At 58.5% G+C, this 14254-nt stretch overlaps 1 protein-coding gene across 8 annotated transcripts in view; it reads left to right on the top strand.

Annotated features, from left to right (window-relative positions):
• SLC38A10 (solute carrier family 38 member 10) overlaps positions 1–12277 on the top strand; it is a 40798-nt gene extending 28521 nt beyond the window's left edge. For 2 of the 8 annotated variants that reach the window (XM_020875708.2, XM_020875707.2), the window contains exons 12-17: positions 5027–5194; positions 5390–5842; positions 6375–6494; positions 7637–7660; positions 9369–9539; positions 10142–12277. In XM_020875708.2, the coding sequence (XP_020731367.2) occupies positions 5027–5194; positions 5390–5842; positions 6375–6494; positions 7637–7660; positions 9369–9539; positions 10142–11187 (1982 nt within the window). In that variant the 3' untranslated portion in view covers positions 11188–12277. The remainder of the gene's footprint in view (positions 1–5026; positions 5195–5389; positions 5843–6374; positions 6495–7636; positions 7661–9368; positions 9540–10141) is intronic. The other 6 variants (XM_020875711.2, XM_020875709.2, XM_070479711.1 and 3 more) reach the window with 5 other exon arrangements.
• Positions 12278–14254: the final 1977 nt, after the last annotated feature.

Here is a 14254-nt window from a genome sequence, read left to right as displayed (position 1 = left end):
CTGGGGGCCGTGTGTGCAGCCACCTGCATGTGCCGCCTGCGTGCAGGGGACAGGCTGAAGGCAGCAGGGCAGAAATCTCAACTCCTCCCTGCACCCCTGTTCAGAGCACCAACAGGTAAGTAAACTTGTGGGTGTCACTCATGTTTGCCTGTTGTAAGGATGTAAATTTTAAGCCAGATTTTCTTGGACCGAGTCAGTGATGCCCCTCATCTTTGTTCCCTGCGGCCTACCTGGCCTTCCCTGTGGCAGCAGCAGCGCTGGCTGCTGGTGGCTTCCAGATCCCTGTGGCTGGTGATGACTGCCAAGCCCAGGTGGGAGTACTGGCCTCCCTGCCTGCTGTGAGTGGCAGAAGGAAAGATCCCGAGGGCTGTCCAGGCAGGCAGGTGTGTCCAAGGAAGGTGCTCGCAGCGCTGGGCCACCTGTGGCTGGAGGCTCAGGCCTCTTGGACGTGTCGCCGTCTCTGTTCCAGCCTTACCTGTCTGTGCTGAGAGCCCCTGCAGTTACCGCACCCCACACCAACTTCCTGCAGGAGAACAGTCTCTCCTGGGGCCCTTTTGGGGGATCCCTGAGCCCAGAGTAATGGGGCATGCTCTCCTCTGCCTTCCTTGGATGGTGAGGGCCAGCACGAAGACTCCCCCTTTGGGAGTCCCCTGCACAGAGGACCCCTGGGGATAACGGCACTCAGCAGAGATATTAATTGGAGTGGTCAGAAGCTGCTTGGGTGTCCCCACAGTGGTTGCACGGATTCAGTAACTTGGACCAGAAGAAGCCTCTTGGAGGAGGGAGGGAGATGGCGCCCCTCCACCCCTGTTAGCAGCCCCACTGCGTCCCTCACCCCCAGGGGTCCTGGCCCCAGGTGCTTTGGGGACGCCCCCAGCAAAACGCGACTCGGACACTGGTTTCGCTTCTCAGCTGGCTGCTGGCCCGCCCGGTAGTGGGCTTCTCGGCATCAGTTGATGCAGCCAGCACCGGGCTGCCTGTCCCCACAGTGCTGGGCGGCCTCCAGCCCACTGCCGGCGTGAGCAGCTGCATTCTGTCGTGGAGGCGGGCCCCGGGCTCACCTGGAGCCGCCGCGGCCACATCTGGTTTCCATTTCTTCCACAAGTCTGTAACAAACACAAGGCCCCTCTCGGCACCACATGCCGTTTGTTTAACTCAAGTCTCCGTGTTTCTCGCCCCCCGGCCTCCCCGTCATTGATGGGTTGCCTCGTTGAAGCAGAGCTGGGCCCGTGGGGCCTGGGCCGCGTGCCCTGCAGCCGTCCGCCCATCAGCATGTGAGGCAGGTTTATTGGTCTCTTTGATGTTGAAGAGGCCGAAACAGTACCAACTTTCCCCAGAGCCCTAGCTGGCCGTTGGACTGGGGGAGTCCCGCCCTGCTAGGGACACACGGGCCTGGCCACCCCCAGCCTGGCGCTCCCAGCAAGCGCAGGGCTTGTGACACACCTGGTGTGGACAGAAGAGGTGGGCAGGCCTTCAGGAAAGGCTACAAGGCCATGAATGTGAGGCTGACGGCCCCCTTGAGGGTCTGGCGAGGGGGTTTGGAGTTTGTCATGCTCTTCAGCCCCTCCTCTGAGCGTGGCCTCATCCCCTGTCTTCCTCTCCCTCCCAGCCCATGGCTTGTCTTGGTGTTGGGAACTGCCTTGGCCACACACCTTGTACCGCTTGTCTGTTTCCCCAGTGGGGACCCGGCCCTGCTTCTGCTGGGTGGGAAAGAATGGGAAGGGCCAGGCCGGGCATGGGACATGGGCAGCACCATGTTGGTGCGGGGACACAGCTGGCAGAGGGTGTCACAGGCCTGAGTGGGAGCTCGCCCTCCCCCATCTCCTTCCTAAGTTTCTCTTCTGAGGACGCGTCCCTTGTGCTACTGTGCCAGGTGCTGGTGTACGTGGGCAGGAAAGCATCCAGGCCGCCTGCGACCGATGCCAGCGTGCCTGTGGGGAGGCCCGGCTGCAGGCCTGCCTTCCTCCTTGGTGCCCTCGCAGCTCTCCCAGTGCCCCACCGAAAAGGAGCAGTTAACGCCCCTGTGCCACGTGACTTCTCAGTTTTTCTGCCTGTGTGTCAGACACAGCTGTGAGCTCATCACACTGGCGCTAAGATAACCACGCCAGCCACAGCCAAATCCAGAAGGACTCCTCAGGGGAGGGAGGGGCGCTGCCTCCCATGTTCAGCCCCGAGGGACCGGCCCACGCCCCCTCCACCTGCTGCCCATGGGCAGACGTGCCCATCTGCAGGAGAGTGTGACGAGTGAGCCAGACAGGGATACCCAGCCACCCAGCTGGGGCTTTGGGTCCAGGGACCTGTTGGGATTCCTGCACATCCAGTAGAATGTGCTAGACAGGGTTTCCTTTGCTGCCTAAGTCAAGAAGAGCAGGTATTCCCAAGTAGACCTTCTCACGGCAGCAGTGAGGCAGGCACTTCGAAGGTAGTCAGGAAAGGTACTCAGAAGCAGCACCTGGCCTTTTTAAAGGACTGTTGGTGGCCACTCCTGCTCTCTGCATGGCCCTGGGGTCCCTTGCATCTCCTGAACTTGGGATTTACCTCCAATCAACAGGGATTCCATCTGTGGAATGCAAATGTGATTTTAAGAGACACTTTACTTTTGTGCTTGGCAGTCAGAGGACTGCTTCCATCTTCACTGATCACAAGATACACAGAGATGCTCCAGACTCAGAACGGGGTCCTGCTGGGGATAGTCAAGGAAGAGGAGCCCCTGGCCCTGACCCTGTCTTCTGAGGTGGAAGCAGCCTTGAAGGCAGATTCTCGTTGCTGTGGACAGGCCTGTTCTGGATGTCACACCCAAAAACGGCTGCACGTCCCCAGATTTCAAAACTGTGGTTGTCTGTCTGAGCACCGAAGAATTGATGCTTTTGAACTCTGGTGTTGAAGAAGACTCTTGAGAGTCCCTTGGACTGCACAGAGATCCAACCAGTCCATCCTAAAGGAAATCAGTCCTGAATATTCATTGGAAGGACTGATGTTGAAGCTGAAATTCCAATGCTTTGGCTACCTGATGCGAAGAACTGACTCATTGGAAAAGATCCTGATGCTGGGAAAGATTGAAGGTGGGAGGAGAAGGGGACGACAGAGGATGAGGTGGTTGGATGGCATCACCGACGTGATGGACATCAGTTTGAGTAAACTCCGGGAGTTGGTGATGTACAGGGAGGCCTAGCGTGCAGCAGTCCATGGGGTTGCAAAAAGTCGGACATGACTGAGCAGCTGAACTGAACTTGGGCCCTCTGTCTCCCTGAGCCAGTCACAGAACCACCTGGTATCCACACTAGACCAGTGACTGTCGGCCTGTCTTCTCAGGAGCTCCTGGTAGAAGCACCGTCAGGAGGGTCTGAGTGTGGAGGGGTCCAGGCAGGTGAGAAAGCTTCCCCGCCCAGAAGAACTGAGGCAGACATGGAGTTTCCCTGCGTGGTGCCCACTTTGGGGAGCTGAGGCCACAACCTTGAGGCTGAGAGGAGGCTCTTCCAGGCCGGGGTGCCCTCTGCTGGCCACTGCCTCTGATTCACTGCTGCCTCTGGAGGGAGAAACAGGCCAGGCCCCTGCCCGGCCTTCATCCTTCCCTGGGGTGACCACTGTGGGTGAGTGCGGGCTGTTCTTCAGTTGCTAATTAGGAAGTTTGGTGTTAGTTTTACTGTGGCCCACAGGCATTGCTGGCAAACTGTTCCCACGAGGAGCTGTGGTTCGTTTTAGAAAGCACTGTGTCTATTGCCGAGGACAGCTGTGAAGTGCCCGAGGCCTGGCTGCTGTGGGTGGGGTGGCCACGCTGTGTTACCCACACCCCTCATTCACCCGAGGCCCCTGGTCATTCCTTTGCCTGATGATGGATGGAGTTTGACTTGGTTCTACAACATGATGGAGATATTCTTTGTTGTGGTTTTCCTTCCCTTCCTGGCCCCCTGTCTTAACTTGGTCATCCACTGGACAACCCCTCTTGATTTTGACCCCCAGGAGCCTCTGGGGGCTGGGGACGGGGGTGTTACCTGTGCTGTGGAGCAGATACCACACACTTACTCAAATCAGCCTCTGGATTGAACTGTGGAATCCTGCGTCTGACTCCTTGCCCAGTGCCGTCCCCCCTCCACTTTGTTTTGGACATTAAACCTCAGCTGCTGCAGGTACCCCCCGGCGAGCATGCCAGGTCAGCCCAGTCCCTTCCCCTCCTTTTGGGGAGGGAGCAAGCCCACCTGAACAGGACTGTCTTGAGTCCCCCCAGAGCCCCTTTGAGGTCCCACCACTGCTGGGGGTTCTGCCTCTCCTCTTGCAGGCAGCTTGTGCTCTGAAGGCGGAAAGCGGTTGCTTCAGGCCTGGGATGAAATGACTCTTTTTTCCCCACATAGTGTTTTAGTTTCTGCCACTTTTGCCTAATAGGTAGAAAGTGGTTTTGTTAATGGAGAGAATTTCCTAAGAGCCTCCACTTTGGCCATCCTCGTGGCCCTCTCCCTAAGGGCCTGCTGTGACTGAGCTGTTGGGCTTCCCGGAGGATAAGGAGGCCTGTGGGATACAGGCATGTGTGGGGAGCCAGCTTTGTGGGCTGTGCCTCTTTCTCACCTTCCTTTTGATGGGAATTGCAAATCAGCCTCCCATAGGCATTTTCCTTAAGCATTTCTCTCCTCCCCTTCCCCCTTGGCCTTCAGCAAGGGGTTGGTTGGGCTTGGGGAGGGTGATTGTCCCCAGGAGGGACGATGTGGGCCCTTACTGTCCCCAGGCTTCAAGTGGTGGGTTCATGCTGCCACCTGGTGGTGATGGCCAGCTTTAGGCGGGGTGTCGCTCTTCTGCACCCAGTTAGGTGTAAATTGCATTTTGACATATTTTTGTTATGAATACACATGAAAAATGACAGTTTTCTGTGCTAGTTAGCTGCTAATGATTGAACAGGAAAAAAAAATAACTGCTTAGGCTCTGCCATTCGACTGGGAAATGTGATTACAATCCAGGGAAAACCGCCCAGTTGCTGTGCTGATTGGCGGTGTAGCCATGTGGAAACACCGCTCAATTATCTGTGCCGTGCTTACAGGCCAGAATCCAATTGTGGACGTGGCTGAGGACGGCCGAGATAAGCCGAAGCTGCCAAATGAGAAAGATGAGGTGGAGCAGGCCCAGATTAAGGGCCCCGTGAATGTGCCCCCAAGGGAAGACGCCAAGGAGAAGCAGGAGGAGGCACAGCTGGATCGCCCTGGTCAAGGTGCTACAACTGCCTGGGTGGGGGTGTGGGGGCGGTGTCCATGGGGGCGGGACCTCAGCTGGACATCAGTCACGTGGTTGGTTGGGATGAGAGCTCAGTTCACAGACCTGGAGAGGGAAAGCCACCCTGGGAGGGAAGGCTGAGTCCCCCCCCCCCCACCCTACCCACTCCCCAACATCGTGTGTCTCCTTCCAGGAGTTGCAGTACCTCTGGGTGAGGCCCACCGCCACGAACCCCCTGTGCCTCACGACAAGGTGGTAGTGGATGAAGGTCAAGACCAAGAAGGACTGGAGAAGGAGCGTCCGTCCAAACACGTGGATGAAAGGGCCCTGGGGGGCAAGGGTCAAATGGTACCACCCCTGCTGGATTCAGGACGAGAGAGACCCAGACAGGAACAGGCTTTGGAGGCAGCGGGAGGTCTTCCCAAAGATCCCCAGAAGGTTCCAGAAGAAAATGATCAGCCAGCCATTGAGCCTGTGAAGGAGGACCTGGGGCTGGGCGACAGGGGCGTGCATCCAGGGCCCCAGGCAGTGCTCCCTGAGGGGCAGGACGTCCCAGTGGCAGGCGCAGGGGCCAGAGCAGACAGCGCCCTACTGCCTGGCCGTGCCGTGGGGGCCGTGGGCAAGCCGGAGGAGAACAAAGGGCCCGGTGGGTGTGGGCTCCCTCCTCGCGGGGCCGGGGGAGGCTGGGGACGCGGCAGGAGACACTGACCATCCTCCCTTCTGTCGCACTGCCTTTCTCTTCTCGCGAGATGAGCTTGTGTGTGTCGCAGCCCTGATGCAGCTGCTGGCGCTTGGCAGCTTCTCTGACATTTGTCACACACTTGCTCGCCAGACCCGTAAGCAGCAGGTGCTGAGCTGCTCCTGTACGTCTGGGCGCACACAGGGCGCGGCGCGGGCCTGACGGGTAGCTCCTTGTTAAGTGCCATCTCAGAGCTACTGAGGACGGTCCCTGCATGCTAATTGACGAAGGTAGTTGACACTGGCTCCCTCCCACCAGCCTGTGAGATGTTAAATATTTTTTTTATTACCTCCCTGGTACTCATAGATTGAATATACAATACCGGGGAGAGAGAGCCAATGTGGAGGGTGATTTTAGGAAATATTGGCCTCCTCTTGTCCCCCCGCTATCTTCTTCTGAGTTTGCCTGCAAGCCTCCTGAGTCTTCGCCATGTGTGCAGGTGGGAAGGCTCCCCTCCCGGAGGAGAAGCCAGGCCCGGGGGCAGCGCCACAGGCAGAGCCTCGAGAGCAGAGGACCGAGGAGGGACAGGGCGGGGAGCACGCTGGCAGCAAGCTGGAGGGTAAGGCCTTTGCTTTCTCCCTGCATCCTCCCAAGGCCTGGAGATACTGCCACTTCCTTCTGGAAGCGGAGTGTGGCCCAGAAGGAGACACAGGAGCCCATTGTCTTGCCAGTTTCCTGCTGAGGAAAGATCTTAAATAGCTCCCTTGCCAACTAACAGCCTTCTCTCCTCCATTTCACTTCCCCAGGAATGTTGTTATCTTCTTTTCTCCCCCTTTAAAAAAAAACAACCTGTCACTGTCATGTGACTTTCTATTCCCGTTTTTGTATCTCATTTCAAAATAGACACGTTAATATTTCCAACAAGCTGGCCAGGTGTGGGGGGCGTTAGCAAGGGTGGGAGGGCCGGTGACTCACTGCTGTCTTAGCACTCCCCTGCCACCGTGGCAGCAGCTCCCACCCTGTCTTAGCTGGGGCCCGGTGGGGATCTTTGTTCCCACCTGCAGTGAAGACCCAGCACCTGTCCCAAAGCGAAAGCTCGTTTTATCTTTTCTCTCCAGCAACCAAAACTTGCTCTGCATCCTCCTCCAGACCTTTATGCCCATTTTGGGGTGCTTCCCACTCTCTGCTTTTGATGCCTCCCTCCTCACAGCCCCACCTGGTCAGGTACTGCCTTGCACTAAAGGAGGTGGTGGCAGCTCTCCCAGCAAATGATCATTCATCCTGGTATCTTTGGTCCCCACCCTGAACCCCTGTGGGGTCACCCTATTTGCTAGCAGTGTCCACAGAGTGGCCCCTGGGTGTTTCACTGTGTGCTCTGAGAGTCTGGGTCTGTACGTGGGGATCATGGTACAGCACTCAGGTGGGTTCATGGGATGCTCATGCCTTGCTGCTCCACGAGCTGCTTCCCAGAAGATCCTGCAGCCTTGGGATAGCTGGCTCAGAGCACCAGGCCCGGGAAGCCAGCTGAGCTTCTGCACGCAGAGGCCAGGAAGGCAGAGCTGAGGGTCCTAGGGTTTCCTGTAGCTCGGATGCCATGGAGTTCCGCATGTTACTGTCTTTGGTTTCAGTCTCTTTGCTGGTCCTGGTCCTTAAAATCTGTTACCTAATCCTGTTTGATTCTTTGACTTTTTCTTTTCTGAAAAGAACTTTCATGGTTTCCTATTCTGCCTTTCTCCAAACGCTTCTCAATGGGATGCACAGCTGAAATCAGAAAGATGGTGGCAGGTAGGAGTCGGGAGGAGCATCACAGTGAAGGCTTCTGTGGGGGTTTAAAGATGAGACAGCAGACAGTGTGGTCACTGAGTCCGGTAGCGCCTTGCATGGGGCATGTGAGTCAGAGCCCGGGATCCACACATGGTCTGTCCCCCAACTGGGCTCATCTGCAGCCCCTCACGTGGGGTCCCCCTGATGCCCCAGCCCACTCTCTTCTAGTCCACATGCCCTGGTGCCCCTTAGCCCCACTGCGGCTCTGCCGTGGGGCGCCACCACCGGACAGCCAGGTGCAGCCTGTAAGCACCTGGGCACCCCCAGAGATGGGCCGGGGCCTGCGTGTGACTTCCGCCGTGTGCATGGCCTGGTATGAATGTGCTCTGCATGTGTGTTAATATCTGTGCAGCTCTCATCCCATCTGTGAGCCTGGTCCCTGTGGTCCTGGGGAGCTGAGCAGCTGCACGTGGAGCTCTGGCTGGGGGCTCAGCTTATCACCTCCACTCTGCTTCCTATCTGTCCCATGTTGCTCTGGCTGGACATGGTGCACTTCCCCCCACCCCAGCCTCGGGCTAGGGCTAGTCCTCCGAGGAGCCAGTGAGTCAGGGGGCCTGTTCTTTAGGAACCCTCCCTTGGGGACAGGTGATGTGGCACCATGGTCATGGTCGAGGGAGGTGGTCTGGAGCTCTGTGGGATGGTGCTGTGCCCTTCCCTGTCTAAAGGGGGTGTGGGAAGCCCTGAGATGATCCACGGAACATAGGCTTTCTCAGGCAGGCATCTTGGTCACCTTAGGATGTCTGGATGTGTGCCTGGTAGGGAGCAGGGGGCTGGATCACTCGGGCTAGCCTAGGGACCCATCCTCCGCATGCTTAGCCTCAGCATGTTCCTCATGGGCACCGGCCTCTGGAGGGAAGCCATGGCAGTCCTTGGGAGAAGGCCAACCCTGCCCTGTTCTGGAGGGTCACAGGTCACTGTTGGGGAGGACAGGCTGGCACACCTGCATGTGCCCAGCACGTGGGGCCCTCACTGGCGTGTTAACTCTCGCCACTCCCAAAATGTTCTCCTTTCTTCAGATTCGAGCTTTTCCATCTGACAACCTGTACAGTTACATCATCTTTCAAAGCTTCATGTTTAACGACACGTGTTATGAAAGTTCTTTAAGCCCGGACTGCTAGCTCTCCAGAGCTGACCCAGTGCTGACGTGTTTGTAGTGTGTTATGAGCTCTCTGCACCCGAGGTGTCCAGCCTTAGGGCCTCTTCTTGATCGACAGTCTGTGGGGGCCCTTCCTACATGCACCTGCTGCAGCTGGCCTGCTCCCAGCTCACCTGGTGCTCTTCCACTGCCAGCTGCAGCCAGCTTCCCTGGGGAGGTGGGGCTGGCGGGAGCACTGGTGCAGCCTCCTCATTGAGGTCCCCGCCCTTGTGGCTGCTGAAGCGGAAGATGGTTCTGTTTGTCTTTAAAATTCTCACCTTAGAGGAAACTCTTAAAAAAACCTGTTTTCTTTTTTAGAATAGTTGATAGTTTGGGTCACCAGCCCAGATCACTTGTCATTTGTGGTTGTGGCATGTGGGTGCTGGCTCAGCCGGGTAGAGGGGAATGCCCAAGAGGCGTCCAAGGGAGGGGCCCACAGGCCCCCGTGGCCTCCCTGCATGCATCACACTGCCCTCAGCCCAGGCCAAGCGCCTCTGTAGCTCCCAGACTCTGACCTCGTGTTTTCTGCACCAGAAGCCGGCCGGGCGGAGATGCTGGACCACGCCGTATTATTGCAAGTGATCAAGGAACAGCAGGTGCAGCAGAAGCGCCTCCTGGACCAGCAGGAGAAGCTGCTCGCGGTGATCGAAGAGCAGCATAAAGAGATCCATCAGCAGAGGCAGGATGGCCAGGAAGGCGAGGATGGCAAGTCTGGGGGAGGGAGGGGGGGAGGGGCCGGGCAGGCTGGGGACGGTGGCTGCACCTGCTCAGGGAAGAGGGGTTGTCACTTTTTTAAAAAGAATTGTGCTTATGTATGTATGTATTCTGGCTGTGCTGGGCCTTCATTGCTGCACAGGCTTTCTCTCGCTGCAGAGTGCCGGGTTGCCCCCGTTGCTGCGTGCTGGCTTCTGGTTGCAGAGCACAGGCTCTTGGCAGTCGTTGCGGCATGTGGGCTCAGTCCTTGTGGTGGGTGGGCTTAGTTGTTCCAAGTCACGTGGGATCTTCCTAGATCAGGGATCGAACCCATGTCTCCTGCATTGGCAGGCGGATTCTTTACCACTGAGCCACCAGGGAAGCCCAGGGATTGTCCCTTAATGCATGAAAGCCAGAGTCTCCTGCCTCCTCCTGCCCGCCCCCCGCCCCGCCATCCCCGTTGGATCTGTGGCTCTGTGGTCTAGAGTCCTGCTGGGCGAATTTAAGCAGGTGTTTGTATTCCTTGATTGCTGGCAAGCTGGCTTCATTTAGTCACTGCGTCGGTAGCTTCTGCTCATCTCTGTGGCTAAACGGGTGCCTGACTTCATTTGCAGCGGACGTACAGCCTGAGCTGGGGGTGGCCGCGCCCAGAGGTAAGGAGCAGGAGGTCCATGACACGGGGATGGTGGAGCGTCCCCCGCCGCAGCCTGTGGAAGTCCTGCCCGGCGCTCCTGGGCGTCCCCTTGCTCCTGCCCAGGGGCACAGCCAGCGTTCCGTGGAGGAGCCTGAGGGGGCAGTGGGCAGAGCCCCAGTTGCACCTCCTGGCGGTGCTGACCCGGAGCCCTGGGCAGCTCCGGCAGAGCCACAGGAAGGCCGGCAGGGCGCTGTGCCTGAGGCTGAGGGCGCTGGTGTGCAAGAGCGGGTCCCTGTGCTAGAGCCTGCCAGGGTGCCCGGGAGCCCAGAGCAGCGTGGGGTTGGGGACGTCCCAGGGCAGAGCCGGGATGTTTTTGGTGGAGGCGCCCACGAGGAGAAGAAACCCGGGAAGGAGGTAGCAGCTGCTGGTGCGGACGCTCAGGAGGCAGATGTGCCGGGGGTAGGGGCAGCGATTGGGGCCCCTCAGGTAAAGTCCCAGCAAGCGAGCCGAGACCGGGCACCTGGAGGCAGGTCGGGGGTAGCAGCCCCCCAGGCCCAGGTTGTGTTACATCAGCCGGAACACTGGGCCGACCCTGCTGGAGGACAGGGTGGGCAGCAGGGTGGGCATGCGGAGATGAGGAAGGAGGCCCCCGGCAGGGAGCATGTGCCTGCTCCCCGGGAGGACACCGCCGGACAGGAGCCCAAGCAGAGGCCAGACCCTGAGCTTGGGCCCAAACCCGCCATCCCTGGAGATCAGAAGCCGGACAACGCCAAACCCAACCGGGATTTGAAAGTCCAGGTGGGCTCCGACCTTCGGAGGAGACGGCGGGACGTAGCTCCTCTGGCAGAGGCGGGGCTGGCCCCAAAGGACGGTGTCATCATCAGCTTCAACTCACTGCCCGACGTGCAGGTCAACGACCTCCGCAGCGCCCTGGAGACCCAGCTGCACCAGGCCGCTGGGGGCGCCCTGCGGGTGGTCCCAGGCCGCCAGATCAAACAGCTGCCTGGGACCCTGGAGGAGCCCTGAGCCCCACTAAGGCCAGGGTGCTCTGGTCAGCTGGTGAACCTGGACCACGGTGGGTGCCATGCTCAAGTCAGGCCCAGGGTGGAGTGATGCCTCTGCAGCTGCAGCCACTTCCAGGCTGACTCTCCCATGACTCAACTCCCTCCAGCCTTGAGGAGGAAAAACAGCCGCTCCCTGAGACCAGGAAACATGACCCACCACCTCCTGTGTGGCTGTGGGAGCCAGTGGGGTTCAGGTGGAGATGTTGGGGCTCTGAGTGCTGACTGCAGCCCTGGCCCCCCGGCTGCCATGAGAGGCAGGTGTCACCCTGAACTTGAATTCCTTCTTGATGTTCTGTGACTGTCAGTACAGAGCCTGAGTAAATGTTTCTGCCTTCACCCCCTCACCGCAAATGCTGCGTCAAGTCTGAGAGGCTGGACAGGGCTGTGGGTCCAGCCGCCTCCGCCCTGGTGCTCTGCTCTGCATACTTCAGTGTCCCAAGCGAGTGGTTGTGAGATTTAAAAAGTAAAACAGACCACTGCTGTCTGGTTGGTGCGAGGTGAATCACCCAAAGGCTCCCACGCCACAGACCAAAGCCGTGACCACGAAACGTGGGTTCGAGGCCCGGAGGGGAGGGGTGCATGGCCTCACTTCTCGCCACTTCTCACTTTTTCCAGGGCAGCGTCTCCCCTGGGTTTGCACCCTTGGGACTCATCTGTTGGGAGGGTTTTTGTGGTGTTTTTTGTTGTACTTTGTTTCAAGGGGCAGAGAGGCCAGTGGTCATCCTTTGACTGGGGGCTGGTTGGCAGGTGACCTGACAGACATGCTGGACTCTGCCTTCAGGAGTCTGGGGCCTTCACCTGCTTTGTGCTTTGTGCTGTGTGTGCCTCCTTCCCCTCTGGGGGCAGGGGCCACTCCAGACCCTGCCCCAAGGGGTCCATGGCGGGGCCATTCACTGACCACTAGCCAGGCATGATGCACAGGCCATATGACAGCTCCAGCCTTGGTCTCGGCTCACCTTTCCCCTGTGCCTTTTGAAATGGTTTTATTGTTTACTGTGATTTCTATGTCATCTTGAAGCCTCAAAATGAATAATAAAAGGAGTGGAGTCCTCTGGAAGTCAAGCTGATTCCCCACGAACCCCGGGCACTGCTCACACAGAGGGGAGCTCAGTGAAAGGCGGCTGGGTCCCAGTGCTTCTCGCCCTCCATTCTTAACTAAAAATAATTCCAAGCAAACTATACCTGGCGAAAGTTTCCCTCAGGTTGGAACACCGTTTGTTGTTTCAAGGTGGGATTGCGTGTCCAGCCCTCTTTACCTGGGTCTCTCACCTTGACCCAGTGTTCTCTCGATTTCTGCAAGGATAACTTCTTCCTCAGAGCAGGGGCCACAGCCATCTGAGAGCAGCAGTGCAGCCTCTGCCATCGCCTGCTGTCCCCGCACCTCTGGACGCTCAGGGTCTTCTGTCCCAGTTAATGCTTGTATTCAGCTCCACTCCCCTCCCCAGTCCTTTCCTTCGGGAGAGATCTGGGCAGACCTCTGGGTGGGGTCACCGCGACCAGTACTGCAGGGAGCCATGAGGGGCCGGGGGCAGTGCCTTGCTTTCTGACCACAGGCCATCCCTCCCGCTGGGTCCCACGGCTGGTAGATGTGGCCAGTGCAGCACACCGGGCCACCAGGAGTGACCCTCTGTGCTGGCAGATACACGCGGCAGACACGAGGCCTGGCTGGCCTAGGTGACTGGACAGGACCCTGTCTGTACTCCCAGTTCTAGAATGGGGTCCCCGAGCCCAGCCCGAGGGTGGGAAGAAGCCAGGGCCGAGGCTAGGTGTGGCCTCCCATGGTGCAGCTGAGCCCTGAGTCCGAGGCCAAGACAGGTGGAGCATACAGAGCCACACAGGGTGACTGCCTCTTGGTGACACAGCTGAAGAAGCAGCAGGAACCATCTTTTCTGCACCCTGACACAACTCGGTTGAATTCCCTCCCATAAACACAGTTTTGAGGTTGAGTTTGGGGAGGGGAGCCAGGGAGGCCCATGAACTGACTTCAGCGTGTGGTGAGCAGCCTGGCCCAGCCAGTGGGTCACGTCCACAGCCCTGGACCTGACACATGGCTGGTGGCCTCACCTGCCCCCGTGAACTGGGATCTGAAAGGATGATAGGAGAGCACCGGGAGGGGTGGTTCTGGAAGGGACCAGAGAGCTTGTGCACAGCAGAGATGCCAAAGTGCAGAAAGCACAAAGGGTCAAAAAGAGGCCGTCCTCAGGCAGGAGGCACCTGCCGGGTGTGCATGCTAGGTCTTGGCAGACAGGGAAGCGGGGAGGCATTCTCAGCAAGTCTGTCCCCCTGGCCCACTCCTCACTCCTGCCCTCAGCCAATCTGAGGGTCCATCACCCCTGGCCGGGATGGGGGTCATGTCAATGATATCTGGTCCTGAATACCAGTCGTGACTGGTAAACATGACTGCCCAGTCAGCCAGTCTTTAACAGCCCTGAAATCCTTGAACAGCGTGTGGCTCCCCTCCAAGGCTGCCCTGGGAACTGCGTTTCACTGGGATGATAGCTCAGAGATAAGGGGTTTCAGCGCTTTGTGGGGGAAGTGCAGGAGCCTTTGTAAGAGGGAACAGCTCCGGGCGTCAGGGTGTGGGTGCCCTGGCACAAAGCTCTGGGACAGCAGGCCTGGGTGGAGCCAGAGGACAATGTGACCTCCACACCCTGGGGAAGGAGGCTCTGGGATGACACGCCCAGCAGGCAGTGCTCAGGATGCTGGAATCTTCCTGGGTCCCACTGGGTCTCCCTGGAGCTCCAGCACGTGTGCTGCTGCGGCCTTACCGTATCTCAGGATGAGGGGCGGGGCCAGAGTGGGCAGGAGCCTGGCCAGGATGGACCTGGGCTCAGACTCCAGTGGCTGTAAGGGAGGGTGGGGCAACCCCATGGAGCAAGTCTCATGGGCACCAGGTTGCTAAAACAAGACCCTCCCGGGGTTCACCCCTTTGTCTGGAAGAGCAACCCCCACCTTTTTTTTCTAAGTCAGAAAAAAAACCCATCAGTATCAGATTCCTACAGCTCGGACCTTTCCCTCACGATGTCACT

This window comes from Odocoileus virginianus, chromosome 17, assembly GCF_023699985.2.
Source record: "Odocoileus virginianus isolate 20LAN1187 ecotype Illinois chromosome 17, Ovbor_1.2, whole genome shotgun sequence".
Classification (NCBI taxonomy): domain Eukaryota; kingdom Metazoa; phylum Chordata; class Mammalia; order Artiodactyla; family Cervidae; genus Odocoileus; species Odocoileus virginianus.
This window is presented reverse-complemented; position numbering and strand designations above follow the sequence as displayed.